The sequence below is a fragment of the Copidosoma floridanum genome, unplaced genomic scaffold (genome assembly GCF_036245765.1).
Source record: "Copidosoma floridanum isolate Cflo_tuat_1 unplaced genomic scaffold, Cflo_Japanese_pri ptg000028l, whole genome shotgun sequence".
Lineage (NCBI taxonomy): Eukaryota > Metazoa > Arthropoda > Insecta > Hymenoptera > Encyrtidae > Copidosoma > Copidosoma floridanum.
In genome coordinates, this window is record NW_028321905.1 from 7,695,837 (window position 1) to 7,714,179 (window position 18,343).

An 18,343-nucleotide genomic window follows, 5' to 3' on the forward strand; every position below is an offset into this window, starting at 1 on the left:
GCTTGCGCGGGCGACAAGGCGCTTGACTTGGCTAGTCAAACTCTTGTTTTTGCTCCAGCTTCTGCTTGCGTGCTCGGCGCGAAGATTGTGCGTCAGGTTGTGGCGCTACAGCTACTCCCCCTCCAGTGACTGGCGCGGGTAGTGCTGGGAACGTGACATGACGCTCGGGCTTCTTAGGCTGAGCGACTGGAGATGAAGTTGGTAGGTCATCTGCTGGAAACGCCAGAGGAGGTGTCTGTCGTTGATGTTGGTTGGCCTGCTGAGACTGAGCTGGGCCTGGAGGTAACCGCTGAGCTGGATTTTCTTCGGGAATAGACTCTGCTACTTCCAGGTACGCTGGCTACAGCTGGTCTATAGAGACGACCTTCTCTTGGCCATTGACGTCGATGACAAACGTCCGCTGTTCTGTGCGTCTAATGACGCGATGTGGGCCAGTGTATGGGGCTTCTAGCGGCTTCCTAATGCTGTCAACTCTCTTGAAAACGTGAGTGCATGATTGTAAGTCTTTGAAGATAAATGGGTGGGCTGAGCTATGCCTGGATGCAGGAACTGGATGAATTGCTTGGACGAGCTGGCGAAGACTTTGGACGAAAGCTGTTTTGTCGGCCTGGATGGAGTCAGTGACAAAGAATTCGCCTGGAATTCTGGGTGTCGTTCCAAAGAGCAACTCTGAAAGTGATGCTTCCAGGTCGTGCTTGAAAGCTGTCCTGAGTCCCAACAAAACAGTAGGCAGGCAGTCAATCCAAGAGTGCGGGCAGCACCTGAGGGCTGCTTTTAAAGTACGGTGAAAGCGTTCTACCATCCCGTTCGACTGCGGGTGGTATGCAACGGTATGAACTACATTGGCACCGATGGCTTTGGCGAGTTCAGTAAAAGGTTCAGACTCGAACTGAGCTCCTCTGTCAGAAGTGATCTGGAGAGGTGTGCCAAATACGCTGATCTAATGATTTGTGAAGGCTTTAGCGACTGTATCAGCTTTGATGTTCGGCAGTGGAATTGCCATGGGCCAGCGAGTAAACCTGTCTATAATTGTGAGACAGTATTGCATACCTTGCACTAAGGGTAGTTTGATTGAATTGATATGAATATGCTCAAATCGATTGTCTGGTTCTGTGAATCGACCAAACTCTGCTCTGTTGTGCCGACCGACTTTTGACTTCTGGCAGGCTTCGCAGTGACGAGCCCAGTTGTTGGCGTCCTTGCGAACTCCTGGCCACACGAACTTGTGTGACAAGGTTTTGGCTGTGGCCTTGCCGCTTGGATGGGACAAACCGTGGAAGATGTTGAAAGCCAGGCGCCGCAGAGGGGCTGGCAAATACGGTCGCACGATGTTGTTGTTGATGTTGCAGAATATCTCGTGTCCATCCATTGGAAGTTTCTGCAGTTGAAGTGCTGAGTCCAACAGCGTCGGTAGCTCAGCATCAAGGGCTTGTGCCTCGGAAATGGTTGCTGCGTTTAGGGAGGAAGGCATGGAGACTGTGGCGATCTCGAGGGCCTTCTCTTCTTTGTCCTGGTCAGCTGTTGGCTCGTTGTTGAGTGACTGCGCGATGGCGCACGTCCTGGATAGGGCGTCTGCAACGACGTTGTCAGCGCCTCGTGTGTGCTCGAATTTGGCGTTGAATCGCATCAGGTATTCAAGCTGTCGAGCTTGTCTTGGTGAAGCTTTGTCCGAGCGCTGTTGAGGCGCATGGACTAGTGGACAGTGATCTGTGGAAACAGTAAAAGGATGGGCTTCGAGGATCCTCTCAAAGTGTTTGACCGCTGAGAATATTGCCAGCAGCTCTCTGTCGTATGCGCTGTATTTTTGCTGCGTGGCATCCAGCTTCTTTGAGAAGAAACCCAGAGGTTTCCACGTGCCGTCTCGTTGTTGTTGTTCCAGCGCTGCTCCAAGGGCTGTTTGAGAAGCATTGGTCCAGAGCGCTAGTGGAGCGCTGGGCAGGAAAAAGGTAGTGCAGGTGGCATTGATGATGTCACTCTTACAATTCTGGGAAGCCTGGTCAGCCTCGACAGTCCAAGTCAGCTTGGCTTTCTTGGGTAGGCCTTTGAGCAGGTCGTGGAGTGGCGCTTGGGCTTCCGCGGCATGTGAAGTGCAGCGTCGATAGTAGTTGACTATCCCTAGGAACCGGCGCAGCTCTGTAGTTGTGGTGGGCTTGGGGTAGGCCTTGATGGCATCAATTTTTGCTGGTGGTGGCTGAAAACCCTTCGAAGAAACCTGGTAACCAAGATAAATGACGTCATCTTGCCCTAGAGCGCATTTGGCTTCATTAACATGAAGTTTATTTACGCGTAGCGTCTTGAAAAGCTGCCGCAAGTGGACAAGATGCTCCTCATGGTCCTTCAAGACGACGATTATATCGTCAATGTAGGCCTTGGCGAACGGGAGTTGGCGCAGCACGTAGTCGATGGTCCTCTGCATTAATTGCGCGGCGTTGCGCAGTCCTAGGGGGGTCCCCAGAAACTCGAACAGGCCAAAAGGTGTTGCTACGGCCGTTTTCTTCACGTCCTCCTCTGCTATTGGGATTTGGTAGAAAGCTTTGCGCAGATCTATCGTTGAGAATACGTTGCCCTGGCTCTCCTGGAGGAGGTCTTCGATAATGGGCAGCGGGTAGCGGTCCGGGAGGGTGCAGGCGTTCAAGCGACGGTAATCACCTGTGACGCGCCACGAATCCTTGTTGGGCACCATGTGTAGTGGACTTGCCCATTGACTGGCCGACGGTCGGACGATGCCTTTTTCCAGGAGACCTGTAAAAGTTTTCTTCGCAGCTGCCAGCTTGTCGCCGACTTACCTGCGAGGGCGTTCGAAAACGGGCGGCCCTGTGGTGTTGATAGTGTGCCTTACCGGGAGTCCGGGCACTGGGCTGGGCTTGGTGTTTGGCTCGAAGATGCTTGCGAACTCCTGGCGCAAAGCTGCGTACCTGGCTGCCGGGGTATCGCTGAGTCTGGACGTAGTTGGCGCTACCAAGAAAACTGAAAGGAGAACCGCACGGGCGAGCGTCCCCTTGGAAGTCAGCCGTGTCAGTGGATCGATGATGCAGCCGTTCTTCATGTCGACCAGCAGGCCGTGCCTCGCCAAAAAATCTGCTTCCAGGATGGCGTGGGGCACGTCGGCGATGACGAGGTCACAAGCCAATTCTCGTCGAAGACCGATACTGAGAATTTGTTGACGTTGGCCATAGGTGTTAATCGGCGTTGCATTGGCTGCGTAGAGCACCAGCTTTTGTTGCTGCAAACCTCTAGTGGCTCCTGAGAGAGGCAGCAAGGAAACAGCCGAGCCTGTGTCCACCAGGAACCTCATGGAAGATTGCGCATCGTGTAAGTGTAGGCGGATTTCGGGTTGCAAACCGACTTCTGCCGCCTGGCCCAGAGGTGGCTCTACTGGTTTCCCTGGGGGCCCTTCGTCGCGTTTGGATGCGAGCAGGGTAGCTGGCAAGCGCGTGCCTTGTCCCCGAATTTGTCATATTACCAGCACCAGGATTGATCTCCCCCTGTTGATTGGCTGCGCTTCCTGGACCGTGACCTGCTGCGTGAGCGGCCTCGTGCCTGCTGCTGCTGTTTTTGTTGAGGGACCTTGTGGCTTGCGATGAACTGGAGCATGGCTGCTTCGAGGGCAGCGAGCCTCTTGATCATCGGGTCCCTGTTGATTGCATACACTGTTGGCCATGCAGAGCTGGTAATTTCGTCTGCTGCTTGTATAAGATCCTCCGTGTCTTCAGCCTTAAAGATCTTAAGAAGGTTTTGTGTGTGCATTGGAAGAAGAGAACGCCATTTAACTTTGAGTGTCTCGTCGGATATTTGAGTACCCGCAAGGCCCTTCATCTTCCTCCACAATTGCGAAGGCTTCATGTTGTCCAGCCTCAGGTCGATGAGAAGGCTGTGAAGCCTCTGCTCCTCGGACTCTGTAGTGCACTTTAAAATTGCCTCCTTTAGCGTCTTGTTTTTGTCTGATGCCGGGGGTGCACTAACAATGTCCTCGAGCTCTGATGTTGTCTCTCGGTCCAACGCGCCAAAAACAGCGTAAAATTTAGCCGCACCGTCGGTAATGTTATTGGTATGGAAAAGCGCTTCCGCCTGTATAAACCACAACGTGGACATTTCACGCCAAAATGGCTGAAGTGTCTTTTGTGCCGACATGGTCTGCTCTGTCTCTGTCGGATTTTCTGTGAGGTTATGTTGGATACCGCCTACCTTGGGAGAATTACGAGGTGATCCTCTCGACGAAAGCGACTCTTCTTCGCTGTCGATGTAGTTGCTGTCAGCAAAGGGTAGGACGGCGAAACCTAGCAGCGGGTCGTCTGGGCTGCCTGGCATGAGGGCGAGATCAAAACCGCGTAGAGGCCTGTTGTTCTCGCTGTTGCTTCGGCGGGACCCAGCAGCGCGACCTCTCCCTCTGCCGCGTCTAGGAGACCAGCTGCGGGCGCGGTTACCGGGAGGGTGGTCTGGGTCTTGATGTTCGTCGAGCTCGAGCGGGGGGGGACGGCCACGGTTTCGAAGGCGTGCCTGGCTGCGTGTCTCCGTCTTGAGAGCGTCCACGTGGCACTGCACTCGCGAGTTAAAAGTTTATGTGTCTTACGAAAGCCGATGAGTTTTTACATTTTAATGTAGTGAACCGCGTGCACTGATTCTCCGCGACCGAAAAGTATTATTATAAACAACTCACGTCAGGAAAATGTTCAAAGTCCGGGTCACCACTTAAAGAATACTTTCGGGAAAGGAATCAGTGTCGAGTGAAAAATACACACTCGCTTAAACTTGTTCACTAATTATTAAAACAAATAAGAAACTTTTTGCCTTGAATTCTTAATCAATTTTGCCAAGTGTGGGCTTGATTTGTTTTTTGATGTGTCAAGAATGTCCGTCTACTCTTATTTTTTCAATAAAATAGCTAGCTGCTAAATAAATAATGTTTCAAAGCTATGAAATAAAAGTAACCTCAACGATAAGGTAGGAAACTACCATTTTCTCAGGCCTGCCCTTAAGTTATGCATTAACTGGTCAATACATTAATTTGCTCTTCAAAGATGGTCAGATATAACATATCCATTACAATTGAATTGAAACAAATCTTGGATCGATTATATCGTTTAACTACCAGCTCATCTGCTCTTTTGATCACTTTACAAAAACACTACCGTTTGAGGGTAATCAGTATATCATCTTGAATTTTTACTTTACCAACTTCTCTATTTTGAGAAATTATTCTCAATAACTAATTATTCAACTGTTTAAACTCAAGATAATGAGAAGAGTCCTGAACTGATACATCAAGGAATGAATAAATCAAGCCCAAATTCAATTCAATCCGTTGTCAAGTAGGAGAGAAAAGTTACTTCTCGTGATCATGAAAGAGTTTTCGTATTCATATTCTAAAAAGTAAACATTCTCAAACAGTAATGCATTGAATTGCCTGAAGTTAAGACAAGGCATCCTTAATAAACAGTCCAACATTGCTCTTCCCATAGTTTTGCTTCTACTGATTTTGAAAATTTATTTTTATATTGAACGGCACAACATAAACTATACATCTGGGCATATTAAACAGGTTTACATTTTTAAGGTGGCTTGGAGGGTTGGTACCGTATCTAGGGTAGGGTGCCATAAGGGCCCCTAAAAAATCAACGCTTTTTGACTGTAAATTTTTTAATAAATATAGTTATTACAATAAAACCAAAGTACAAGATCAAGAAATTGCCAGAAAAGAACCGTGAAGTTATAATTGTGAAAGTTGGGAGATGTTGCAAGGCAAGCCAGATTAATATTTCATACTTATCTTCTGATTTTCTCTTAAGTTAAGTCTTTGATCCTATATTTATAGGAATTAAATAGATTCTTTGTAAGAAAATACACTAGAACTATTTTAAATTTTTGAGGTTAATCAATGATTTATGAAGATATAGTCGATATTGGGACCTTTGTCTATAAATGCAGGTGTTAAATTGGTGAGTTTTCAGTAGCACTTTGCGAAAGAATTAAGCCGTTGACCTCAGTATTTTCTTATCACAAATGAATTGGGCATACCTAATTTACATGAGTCCAGAATTTCAAAAGTTTTAACCAAGCCGATAAAAATGGCCCAAGCAACCCTAACTGTACGTTTACAAAAACTATGAGAGAAGAGTTGTTTTTCTTTTTTTTTTTGTTTTTGATGTCTTCTGCAAATTTCAAGTAATTAAATGCATTACTTTTTCAAAGAAGTAATATTTTAAATTACCTACTCTGAAGCACTTTTTTATAATCATGAAATATAATTTTTCTCTCCTAATCCGCAACGAATTGCATTGAATTTTGGCTACATTGATTCTTCAGAGTACGAGGTTGGATGATGTTCTTCTTATTTTGTGTTTAAATAGATAAATAATAAGTTTTTCAGGATAATTTCTTAAAATAGGAAGGTCAGTAAAGTAGAAATTCCAGATGATGTACTAAATGCCTTCAAATGATTAATGATGTATTTTTAACAATGTTAGGTTATGAGCACGATAAGATCTTTAAATCGAATACCGAATTATCTTAAGCCTGTTAGACTACATACATAAACTTCATTTGAGTTATAGTTTATTTATAAATTTTTAATAGCTTATATCAATCTGATTGTATTCTAAGTTTAATTTTGGTAATACAAAATATTACAATAAGTCGATTTTTGCTACTTTTTAGATGTTCCATCAGCAGATCCTGATTATAATCTGCCAGAGGGCTTTAGCCTCAGATTACCTAATTTGTCAGATCATGAAAATAATGATGATTAGAAATCCAAAAAAGACCTATACTTACACTAGATGCTATGTTACAACGATTAACAAATGATGAATCAAATGTGATAGGGCCCGATATCAATCAAGTCAAAGTTTTGGCCTCACAAAAAAATGATGCTGGAAAAAGACAAAGGAAATTGCACCGATGTCCCTGGTGTGGTGTAGACCAAACGAAATTAAAACAGCATTTAGAAAGAAAGCATGCCCACCAACCAGATGTAGCAAAAATGATGATTGATAGTAAAGCTAGACCTTCAAGTAAAAAGCCAATGGACAAAATTTACAAGATAGCAGATCTTATATATAATTCTGATGCCTCTGTAAATAAAAGAGATATACGTGTTGTAAGAGCTCCTATGAAAGAAAAAACGGTTGATAACGTCACAGTGTGTCCTAAGTGCAAGGGAACTTTCATGGAGGAAACCTTTAGAAATCACGTAACCACTTGCATGCAAATCTCTGGAAAGTTTTGCAGGAACTTGGCCCAACTTGGACGAAACTACCGAAACAAGTGTTCTCCTAAAGCTTGTTTAGCATTAAAGAAGCGTATACTTTTTCGTATGCGCAATGACAAAGTTACCAGAGTTATCAAGTATGATGAACTTTTAATTGAATACAGAAATGAACTATGCAGCCATTTACGTGGAGAGCAACACCAAGGAAACGTTTCAACACAATTGCGAAGATGCGGTCGATTAAAGCTAGAGTTAGGAGTAGCTGAGTTCTCCGATATACTATTTCCTTGTAAAAGTTTAGCAATTGTGGAAGCTATCGAGAAGTTGTCTCAAAATCGAATGGTACCTTATAATCCAGACATCATTGGATTTCCAACTGTGGCACAAAACTTAAGAACTATAGTGATATCTGTTAGTAATACCTACCGGATTTTGAATATCAAAGCCAACAACAAAGAGCTATCTGAGTGTGTTAAGGATTTTCAAGTATGTTTCAAAAATGATTTTAAAAGGCGATTTTCACGTATAGCTGCAGAGTCGCATTTGCATAATAAAAGGTTGAAAGACAGAAGCCTGCCTGAATTGAAAGATTTTCAAGTATTGTATAACTTTCTGAAAAAACAAAGAATGTCTCTTTACAACGCACTAACAAAAAAATACAAACAAAACGTGCACCTCGATCTAATTAAAATTACTGTCACATCTATTCAAGTCTACAATAGGAATAGACCGGGTGATGTAGAGCGCATTCATTTGATAGATTATCTTAACTTGCAAAGACTTGATACAGTTGACCAACAACAATTTCAAAAACTTAATAAGGGTCTCCCAGACTTATCATTAGAGTTTTCCATGTTTGCTACTAGAGGTAAGCTAAATAACGATATAAAACTGTTAGTTCCTTCTGATGTGAAAATATGCATGGATTTGGTAGTTAAACTAAGGCCCCTACTAGATATGAGTGATAAAAATAGTTATCTTTTTGCACTTCCGAGATTACCGACATCTAAAATTCGTTATCCTTCGGCCTATGTGTTGCTTCATAGAATTGCAAATACCTTAAATCTACAAAAACCGAAGCTGATAACTACCACTCGACTAAGAAAACATCTTGCTACTAACTGTATTAAACTTGATCTAAACGACAATGAGCTTATCGATATAGCAGGATTTATGGAGCACGATGTTGAAATCCACAAAGCTGTATACAGAAAAAACAGAATTGAAAAAGACATACCACAGTTTTTACAATTTATCGAAGCAGACATGGGCGATAACATAATAGGTTTAGAAAAATCAATTTTAGCTCAGTCAACTGATGAGAAACAAAATCTTAATGTCAGAACGGAAGACGAAGCAGTACATGACGAAGGTAAGTGTTAAATATATTTTTAATTGTATATTTTTCCAAAATAATTCTTACAACTTTCTTTTTTGTGGTAAAGTAAACGCATTTGAGTACACCCTATCACTGGGCAGCCTCAACATTACTGAAATTCCAGAGTTCACGATGATGAGATCCAGCTTCCTTACCACGTCCAACACGGCACGTTCTTTGTTATCAGTTCCTAACGTCCCCAAATGAGGTCCTTGATGTTTGAGGCACCACGCAGCAATCACTTTCTCTTTCTTATCTTTTGCTTTCTCCGTATACAAAACCACATTTCTTTACCTACACAAGGTTTTAATAGTTAGGCTATGAATTCTCGGATTGCCCTTAATACTATCCTAATAATTATTAGAACGAAGTTCTTTATAGCGGGTTACGTCGGGATATAGACTTGCTGTGTATTTCCTGTGTTAAAGGACGGCTGAGAACGGGGGCCCATCTGCAAGAAAGTGTAAGAAAAAAGCGTGCACTTTTAGAGGGGGAATACAGCGGAGAGAGATAGTGCCAGTCAGCGCAGAGACCTGCCAGCCAGAAAGCGTAAGAGAAACGCGTGCACTGTTAGGGCGGTAAGGGAGGGGAGAGCATGGAGTAACAGCAGCAACTCAGAGAAAGCGCCAGCCAGCGCAGAGACTCAGCAGCCAGAAGGCGTAAGAAAAAAGCGTGCACTTTTTTTTTGGGGGGGGGGGGACAAAGCGAAGCAGCGGAAGCAGAGAAACAGAATTGCAGCCAGAGCAGGGACCAATCAGCCAGAAAGTGTAAGAATAACGCGTGAAATTTGAGAGAGGGGGATACCGCAAAGTAGCAGCAGCAACACAGAGAGAGAGTGCCAGATAGCGCACGGACCCATCAGCCAGAAAGCGTAAAAAAAAAGAGTAAAGTCACATTTTGCTGGCTAAAGAAAAAAAAAAAAAAAAAAAAAAAAGCTTAATTGAAAATAATTTCATTACGAATGGAATGCAAAAAAATTTTTTGAAATCCGAGCTACTTTTCAGAAATGGAAGCACTTTTTTTGGTGAAATGCACACACACGACGGTCGTGCCCAAAGAAGCGAAGGCGGCGGCACATTAACATAACCTATAAGAAATCGGCGGCAATGGGGGAAATACCCGAAGGGTGGGGGGACACTCAAAGTAGCAACACTACACGAGCACACACACACAGCCAGTGTAGGAACCTATCAGTTAGAAGGCTTAATGCAAAAGTGTGAAATCCCATTTCTGCTGGCTAAAAAAAAAAAATTAAATTAAAGAGAATTCGACGACGAATACAATGCAACAACAATTTTTGAAATCCAAGCTTCTGCAAAGAAATGTGAGCACTTTTTAATTTTTTTTTGGACATGCATACACACGAGTTTTGTACCCATGTAAGCTCAGGTGCTACATTCACATATCCAATACAATACAAGGGGCAAATTTTAATTGAGTGATTTAATTTGTACATGGAATTCGAATACTTTCGTTTGTTTTTATAACATTTGCATTGGTACATCTTGTATTTTTATGATTAAACCTTACGATATTTTTAACAAATTACTGCTTGCGTACTTCATTATTTGTTTCTCGTTTTCATTAACCAAATAACATACTGTATACTCAATAATCATCACTTTTAATTTATTATTGAAAGTATAATTCGGTTAAAAACGAGACACAATAATCTAGCCACAGACGAACTTAACTAGCACTTGTACTGACACGTATTATTATAACGAAGGCGAGATTAACATAGTAAGTTGGAAGACTGGCATGTATTTTCAGTCATATGCCTATAATAAATTAAATTAATCAAATCTCCCGAAACCACTTGCTCATTTATCCATAGAAATAACATCAATCAAGATACTACACTCGATATTTTGAGCAGAATAATTTTTTGGCGTGTGTATGTGTGCAAATTATATTGCACCCATATATGCAAGCAAGCAAGCTAGCAAGCCACCCTGATGAGTTCCAGCTGGCGATTGAGGACGAAACGATTCCCTTCCTTTTCCTATTATTCCGTGTTGGCCCCTTTCAAATGACTCCACGCTCTAAAATAGAGTCACCAAGTACGAATTTTAACAGTAGGTTAAACTTGCTTGGCATGGAGAAAAGTGCGTATGCATGTATGGGTGCAATATAATTTGCACACATACACACGCAAAAAAAAAGATTCTGCTCAAAATATCGAGTGTAGTATCTTGATTGATGTTATTTCTATGAATAAATGAGCAAGTGGTTTCGGGAGATTTGATTTATTTCAGATTAATTTTTTTTAAAACTTGACATATTTTTTCTGAATTTTGAGTCCTTGGAACAATGTTACATATTCCTTGATCATGATACAAACTTTTTTAGCTCAAAAGTTTTATTTTTGTCTGCGAAGTCTTCGAAAAAAAAACTCCGAAATATTGAATTCTATTAGCTTCATTGTTTTAAGATAAACAAATGAGTATCTCGTTAATGCAATATATAGCATAGTTTGATGACTTAAGCATCTACAAAAGAAATCTGAAGTGGTAAAAAATTTAACAAAGTTGACAAATTTGATACTCATACTATTAAAATAAAAAATGGTCTTATGTAATGAAGCACGTGTTAACACAACAGTTTTTAAATTTTGAGGTTATGAATTTTAATTTTGAGAAACAAAGAAAAAGATTTCAAAGGGTAGATGATGAAAAAATTTTATTTGATAAATGACGGACACCCTAACATGTATAACATACATGATTGTATGAATACTGCTTGTTATGCCGAGAAATATGAAAACTACTTTAATTATAATCATTTAATATTACTAATTATATTTTGATTTTTAATGCTCTAATTCTTCAGAAAATCAGAGCCAAATATATTTCTTTATTGTTAAGTTTTCACTTAAGTCGTTAGTGACCTAGCTGACAAGTTTTATTTATAAGTACATTTATTGCAAAAGCTATTATTAACTAATAAGTCGCAGTCATTTCCTGTTAAAATAAATTAAAATAAAAAATGTTAATTTTGATAGCAAACTATGATGCTCTTTTCACCTGCAGTTCTGAGGAGTGCACAAACATGCAACCTCAAACTGCTATTATTTAGTATTAGACTACTAGGAATATATTACTTGATCTAGTATAACACCCTGGGAAATGTTGATTCATAATTATTTTTATGTCTGTTATGACAATAAAAACAAATGTAACGTAATAACTCTATCATGCTGTGTAAATTGTTACGAATCAAAACAAGAGTTGTATTTATCAGACAACACTTTGATCCCCATATCTTATCGCTCTTCAACGATCACCACAAGTTACAGAGATAAGTTATAATAGCTTGATATTTCAATTCAGCTCATTCTAAAGAAATACTTACTTAGTTAATTACGATATTAATTTTGCAATCAAATTAAAACACAATGTTAAAAAATTCATGAGCATCATAAAAACAAACTTTTTTATTGTACTTTTTTACTCGCATATAAAATAAGATTTTCATCAACGTCAACTAATATATCTTGGTAATAAAGAAATTTAATCTGGAAAGCATTTAATTTTTTGTATACCTGCAACTGGTAACCTGCTTGCTAAGCTAAATTCAATAGAACATTTTTGTACTGAAATAAAAGAGGTATTATTCTTTATTATTATAATATTATTCTTCTTAAGTACCACACATACATGAAATGACATATGACATTTGAAACTGAAGTGCATAGTTATGAAAAAATATTTTATTAAATTATAATATTTTTTTAATAAATGCAGTGTGTTTTATTTTTTATGAGATTAGGAAGACAAAGTCATTTTCAAACATCATTTGTAAACATTTTTGTCAGTTCAGTAGTGACAGGTTCGTTCATTTCGATGGTATAAGAATACGTTCATGTTAATTTATACACTATAAATATCTGATACAGAGGGCGCAGCTTCTGCGTTGGCTTGGAACGAATTACCAGCTTTTCTTTTGAGCCTTGATTTTGTTCTGACATATGCAGTGAAATAGGTAATTATTTAATTGAAATGATAGAAAACCATTTTGAGGACTTTTCATTTGTAGGAATTGTTTTACAATTTTATCCAGTGGTATCTATTACTAAAAAACTTTGAGGCAACTTCTATTTCTAAATTCTTTTAGACTTTGCAATATTCTTAGAACATACTTTTTTTACTAACGTTTTTCCTTTTTTTTAAGTAAACTAAGTCTAATCTAGTAGATTACTAAGCGTAATTGTTGACCATGATTTTTCAATTTATTTCCAGCAAAATTCGAAAATGCATTTGTAAATGATTAAAATAATCAAAGTACCGCAACCTTATGTATATATTATTATAATACTTTCTATTATGTTAATGCTATCTGGAAAATCAACCTAGACTTGCTGTGTCAGCCCGTAACTGTGTGCTTGAAAAACTAATTATTACCTTGCTTTGATCATTTATTTCTACTATAGTTGCACACAAATAGGTCGTCATCGTCTTCTTTGACCCTTACTTCTGTTTTTACATTGGCGTCTTTTTCTTCTCTACCACTGTCGTTAATTCCTGTTTTCTATATTGTTTCTCAATATTTGGAATCTATTTATCGTTCTATCTCTTTTATTTCTATGCCTATTATTTTTAAGTATTTTCCTAACAAGTATAAGAAGAATAAGCAGTTGAAATTATGCTTACAAATCAGATGTTGCCTTTTGTTATATGAGATCTTAACAACTATTAAATACATAAGACTGTTTTGGAATAACTTGATGAAATATTTTTTTAAATATATCGTTACGTAGACTATTTTTCTATTAAAATATCTATATTCTCAAATCAGTGATCTACTTGAATAAATAAGTTGTTATGAACTCACTGTTCTAAAGGACTAAAAGAATTATTTTACAGTTGTAATAAAAAATACTTCAATAGTTTATCCTATGATTAAGTAAATTATAGAGTAAACGGCTTGTTCGAGGTTTAACACACTAAAGGCATGTTTTACAAATGCACACTCTCTTTTACTAAAAATGATTTAGTCATAGTTTCAAAAGCCAATATCGTATATTTAGAACATTTTACGTTATCCAGGATTACACTCTCCATTCAGTGGGCCTACGCCTTTCTTTATGTGTAAGTCAGCGTTTAGTATGAAACCGTGCTGAAATCAATATCACAAGAAAAATTAAAAGAGAAATAATTTTTATAAAGTTAAAATTGCTTTTTAGAATAGCTTTCCTTTTATATTTTTGATTTAAATTTTAACATTTTTAAGGTTACCTTTATAAAATCTCCTTACCTTTAGTCAATTACCCCAACCGAGAAAAGTCTGTTAAAAATTGTTAAAAAATCTAATATTTTTCCAATGTAACGTTACATGTGCATTTTGTAAGAGCGCATCTACTATGAAAGTTTTTAAATTGTACACATTCATACAATTTAATTTTAAAAATATTTTCTAGTAAGAACTAAGGTTTAGAATAATGCGTGAGTTAATTATTTTATTCATTAAAAAGTTTAAAGCCTCATTTCTAATTTGGGATTCTGAAAAAAGTACCAAAAAATTACTATATATATTGTATTCCACTTTATAAAACTAGCTTAACTCTTAATTTTCGTTAAAAGGTAATTATTATGGATGATACAAACTAAAAAATGAAACATAACTGATAGTATTATTGGAACAACCAATAACTAAAAGTACAAATTATTGAACTCCATGAGCTTCCCATAAAATTCAGGTACTTAAAACTAGTGGGTAACATAAACTGCGTTGTAATAATACAAGGTACCATAAACCTCGTTAAAAAATATTTTTTTGTTTTTAAATATATGGCTAAAAGGAGACACTAACGTAGAAATTAATGGTATATATTTAATGAGCCTATCATAAATAACCAATATATACCTTGTTTATTGAATATAGAGCTGGGCACCACGAATCCCGATAGACAAATATATATATATGTCTATCAAGAGTTGACTTATGCAGACAATCATATATGTAAGGATTATTATGAGAACAAAAGTAGAATTATGTGGACGTCCGTATAATTCTACCATGTTATTATTATATATGTTAAAAGCACGTGAAGTCTGCATAAGTCACTACTTATAAGCACACACAAACACACACACATGCACACACGCACACACATGTATATATAGACATGGACTGCATATATATATATACTTGCAAGATAATATGATACGAATATATACATGCATACATTATTACTTTATTGTTATAAATATAAGCATGGAAAAGCGAATCCTCGCTAATTTTAAAGTAAATGATTCTCCGAATTTCTTTTTTTTGCATTTAACAAGCTTGCATTTCATACCATTAATTACCGTTTCCAACATTATTTTATAAAACAGAATTAATATTGAAAAGATTCGTGAGCCTTCAGATAATGTTTTGGAAACTGACGTTGACTCGAAAATAGATAATAATAAAATTGTGGCGATATCTAGAAACTACGATCAACATGCACAAGCACATTCAAATTTTTGAAACAATTTTCTGAATGATACTTTTGGTCATTCTTTGGCAATTTGCTTAAAACTTTGGTGGAAAAAAGATTTGAAATCGTTATCTGCAGCACATAAAAATTATTAAAAAACAATTGTACCGGTAAATGAAAATTTTTTTTATTTTTACTCTTAAAAAAATTCTTATATTTAATTATTATTTGTATTTCAGTAGAATTTTGTAAGCATCATAATTGTAGTGGCAATTTGTTTTACGTGTAAAAAATCTTTGGACGAACAAAAAATTTCATTATTATCCACATACAACGGATTCTTATATCCAGTCATTTTATAACATTTACCAAAGTTAAATCTTACTAAACAGTGGCTTATTTCTCCAAGAATCCCCCTTACGCAAATAAGAAGAGTCAGGCACATGTTTACGGCCAATTAGGTATTTATGGACAAATTATTAATGTTCCAATTAATTTTAAAAGAACAGTCAGTAAACTTTCAACAAATATTCAAGATGACCATTCCTTTCATGTACACATTAGGAAAAAGTTAACAGGTAAATCTAGTTACGTTCATGGTCTTGTAAAAAAAGTATATTAAGGACTGGTTGATATATTTAGTGCAGACACCACTGTATTTATTTTATAATATCCTCATTGAAGAGAAAACCTTACATAATAATTTGGGTGATGCTGAGATTGATAATAATAAAGTAAGTGAACAAAATCGAACAAAACATAATCTGACAGCTCAACAACAAACTCTATTGTAAAATAAAGATAAAATGTTATAACTGCACCCAGCGGAAATAATGTGACTATTAGTATTTTGTTTAATTAACACGTGGAAGAGCTTTCATTTCCAACCATTTATGGTGGACAGTTTAGAAATAACAAGGAAGGAGTGATTGTTACTTTATTTATGCAATCTACTAGTAAACTTCAACGTACCAATCGTCAGGGTGCAGATCAAAAACGTCTTTTGTAATTGGCTGTTCAAATCATAAGACCACGAGTTCAAGATCCTGTTACTGTAGCTTTTAATTATATTGGATAATATACTAATATTACAAAAGAGCAAATTTAATCGGAAAGTTATATAACAGGTTTATTGAAGGTACCCTCGCTTTTCTTTGATGTATACCTAATCCTGCTTGGTATTGGGATGATCGAAAAAATAATCCTTTTACCATTGATAGAAAATTAGGTGCATCAACAGCTTTCATGACTATGAGTACAAATAAAGTTGGATGAAACAATTTATTTATATTATTGTATAAATTAAAACATAATGAAACAGACGTTTCTAACGAATTTCTTGCAGAGCTACATTACGTCAGAAAAGCCAAACTAATCAATGACGATGATATTACTTGTGCAATTAATTTTAATAAATTAGTAAATTGTTTGATGAACATTTTGAAAAATTAAACAAACAGTACATTTGAAAAATATCAAGTAATGGATTATTTTCAAAGAATAGAATTTTAACATTGAGGTAGTCCTAATGCTCATATTCTTTAATGGTTAGATAATGCACCTGCAAATTTATTAAAAACTGACGATGATGTGATCAATATGATTCATTAATTAATATTTAAAGTCAAAGGAAACATTAACCATCGTTACAAATGTTTTAATATTTACAGTCATACGCAACGTCTTTGAGACTGTCAGGTCTTTTTTTGTATTCATCAAATACATTTTCTTTCCAAATATCGACACAATCGCCATTCATTTTATTAAGTTCTTTCATAGTTTTTTCATTCTTATACGTTCTGTAGGATAAACAGTAAGTATATAAACGACGGCTAAAGATGATTTAGCCATTGGTTCTGGCAATAAGTACCAAGCAGCTTTCTGTGCTAACATTTCAACAGAATGAAGAGCGTCAACACTCATTTTTCTTGTAATTTTAACTGTATTAAACTTAGGATTTTCATCCACAATTTCAATAATTTGTCGTTGTCAATTACTTACAACTTGATTGTGTTTGTTAACGTACTTGTCACCGTAAGTGGCACAAGAATATTTATCTTAAATAATTTGAAAATCCATATTAGATTTTAAATGATGCAAACGGATTAAATGTATTGTACCATTTTTCCGACAGCGTTCGGTGATAATCAACTTCGGTCGATTAATGTCAGCACGGATAATGATATAATTATTTTCGTCAGACATGATGCCATTGTTACTATAAAAATTATTGAAATCCTCGTAATCAATATTTTGTAAATTTGTTTAAATCAGTCTGTAATGTTTCTTATAATTAATAATGTTTTCTTTACAAGAATTTGAATCAGTATCTTTCATTGGTACTAATGTGAAGTAAAAATCCAAATGAAATCTGTTTCTGCTGCTCACGTACCATTGTGTTACAGTTTTAAGGCATTTTTTAAGATTCCACACGTGTTCAACCGTATTATTAAGTATAAGAACCAACTATTACGAGAAAAAGTAAAAATATCGAACATTATTCAGGGAGAATTGTGGATAAAAAATATTGTAGCAACGATAAAATAGTTTACGCTCTTTTCTTGTACGTAGATGAATTTAAGTGCAGAAATCCTTGAGAAAGTCGAGCAGGCAATCAAAAATAATGTGACGTTTATGCAGCCCTCGCTTATTTACCACCCGAGTAAAGTGCAAAATTGTATAATATATTTATGGCAATTTTATTTTATTCCAAGCATTAAAAAGAATTTGTCAATCAACCTACTTTTAAACATATAATTGATAAAATCAGTTTATTCATCTGAATGTGGTATTACCATATCATTGAACGGGAAGGAATTGAAAATTCATTTTTAAAGTATTCTGATTTTGGTAAACAATTGAGGCCTCCATACCTTGTGCGGGTTCTAACGTAGTTTTTTAGCTAAGCAATAGTGTAGAATAAGCACTGCCCTAAATATTTAATGCAAAGCGATAATAACAGAAAAAAAAAAATTATTTAAGACCCATAGAATAATTGAAAAAAGCTATTAAAGAAAACAATTTAGCAAGTATCGGGATGAAAAAAGTTTGAGTCTTCGATCGCATCAAGAATTTGAATTTAACAAAAAACGTTACAGTAGATTTGATGCACGATAAATGAACAGATGTGGCAAGTTATAGTATAGGTAACATATAAAAGGGCTGTTTACAAAACAAAATAGTGACCTTGAAAGGAATTAACAATGGTAAAAAAACTTTTCAACAGAGCAACGCTTAAAAAAAAAGACGTAGCTTCTTGCTTTTATTAGAAGTAAATAAGAAAAGGAAAAATTGAAGATTAAGCAATCTGCAGCCAAAATGTTATGTCTTAGTC

The 18,343-nt window shown here is 37.0% G+C and overlaps 1 protein-coding gene across 1 annotated transcript; it reads left to right on the forward strand.

The window, feature by feature from the left end:
• The first annotated feature begins 6,781 nt into the window (after window positions 1–6,781).
• Window positions 6,782–8,792, forward strand: LOC149373744 (uncharacterized). Its single transcript, XM_089595792.1, has 2 exons — window positions 6,782–8,579; window positions 8,653–8,792. Exons 1-2 carry the CDS (start codon window positions 6,782–6,784, stop codon window positions 8,790–8,792), a joined length of 1,938 nt encoding a protein of 645 aa, XP_089451918.1.
• The last annotated feature ends 9,551 nt before the right edge of the window (window positions 8,793–18,343 follow it).

Bases quoted from the DNA above. Each gene is read 5' to 3' on its own strand.
- LOC149373744 (XM_089595792.1), top strand. From the start codon at position 6,782: ATGTTACAACGATTAACAAATGATGAATCAAATGTGATAGGGCCCGAT. The intron at 8,580-8,652 runs GTAAGTGTTAAA...TTTGTGGTAAAG, and splicing joins CGAAGCAGTACATGACGAAG to TAAACGCATTTGAGTACACC.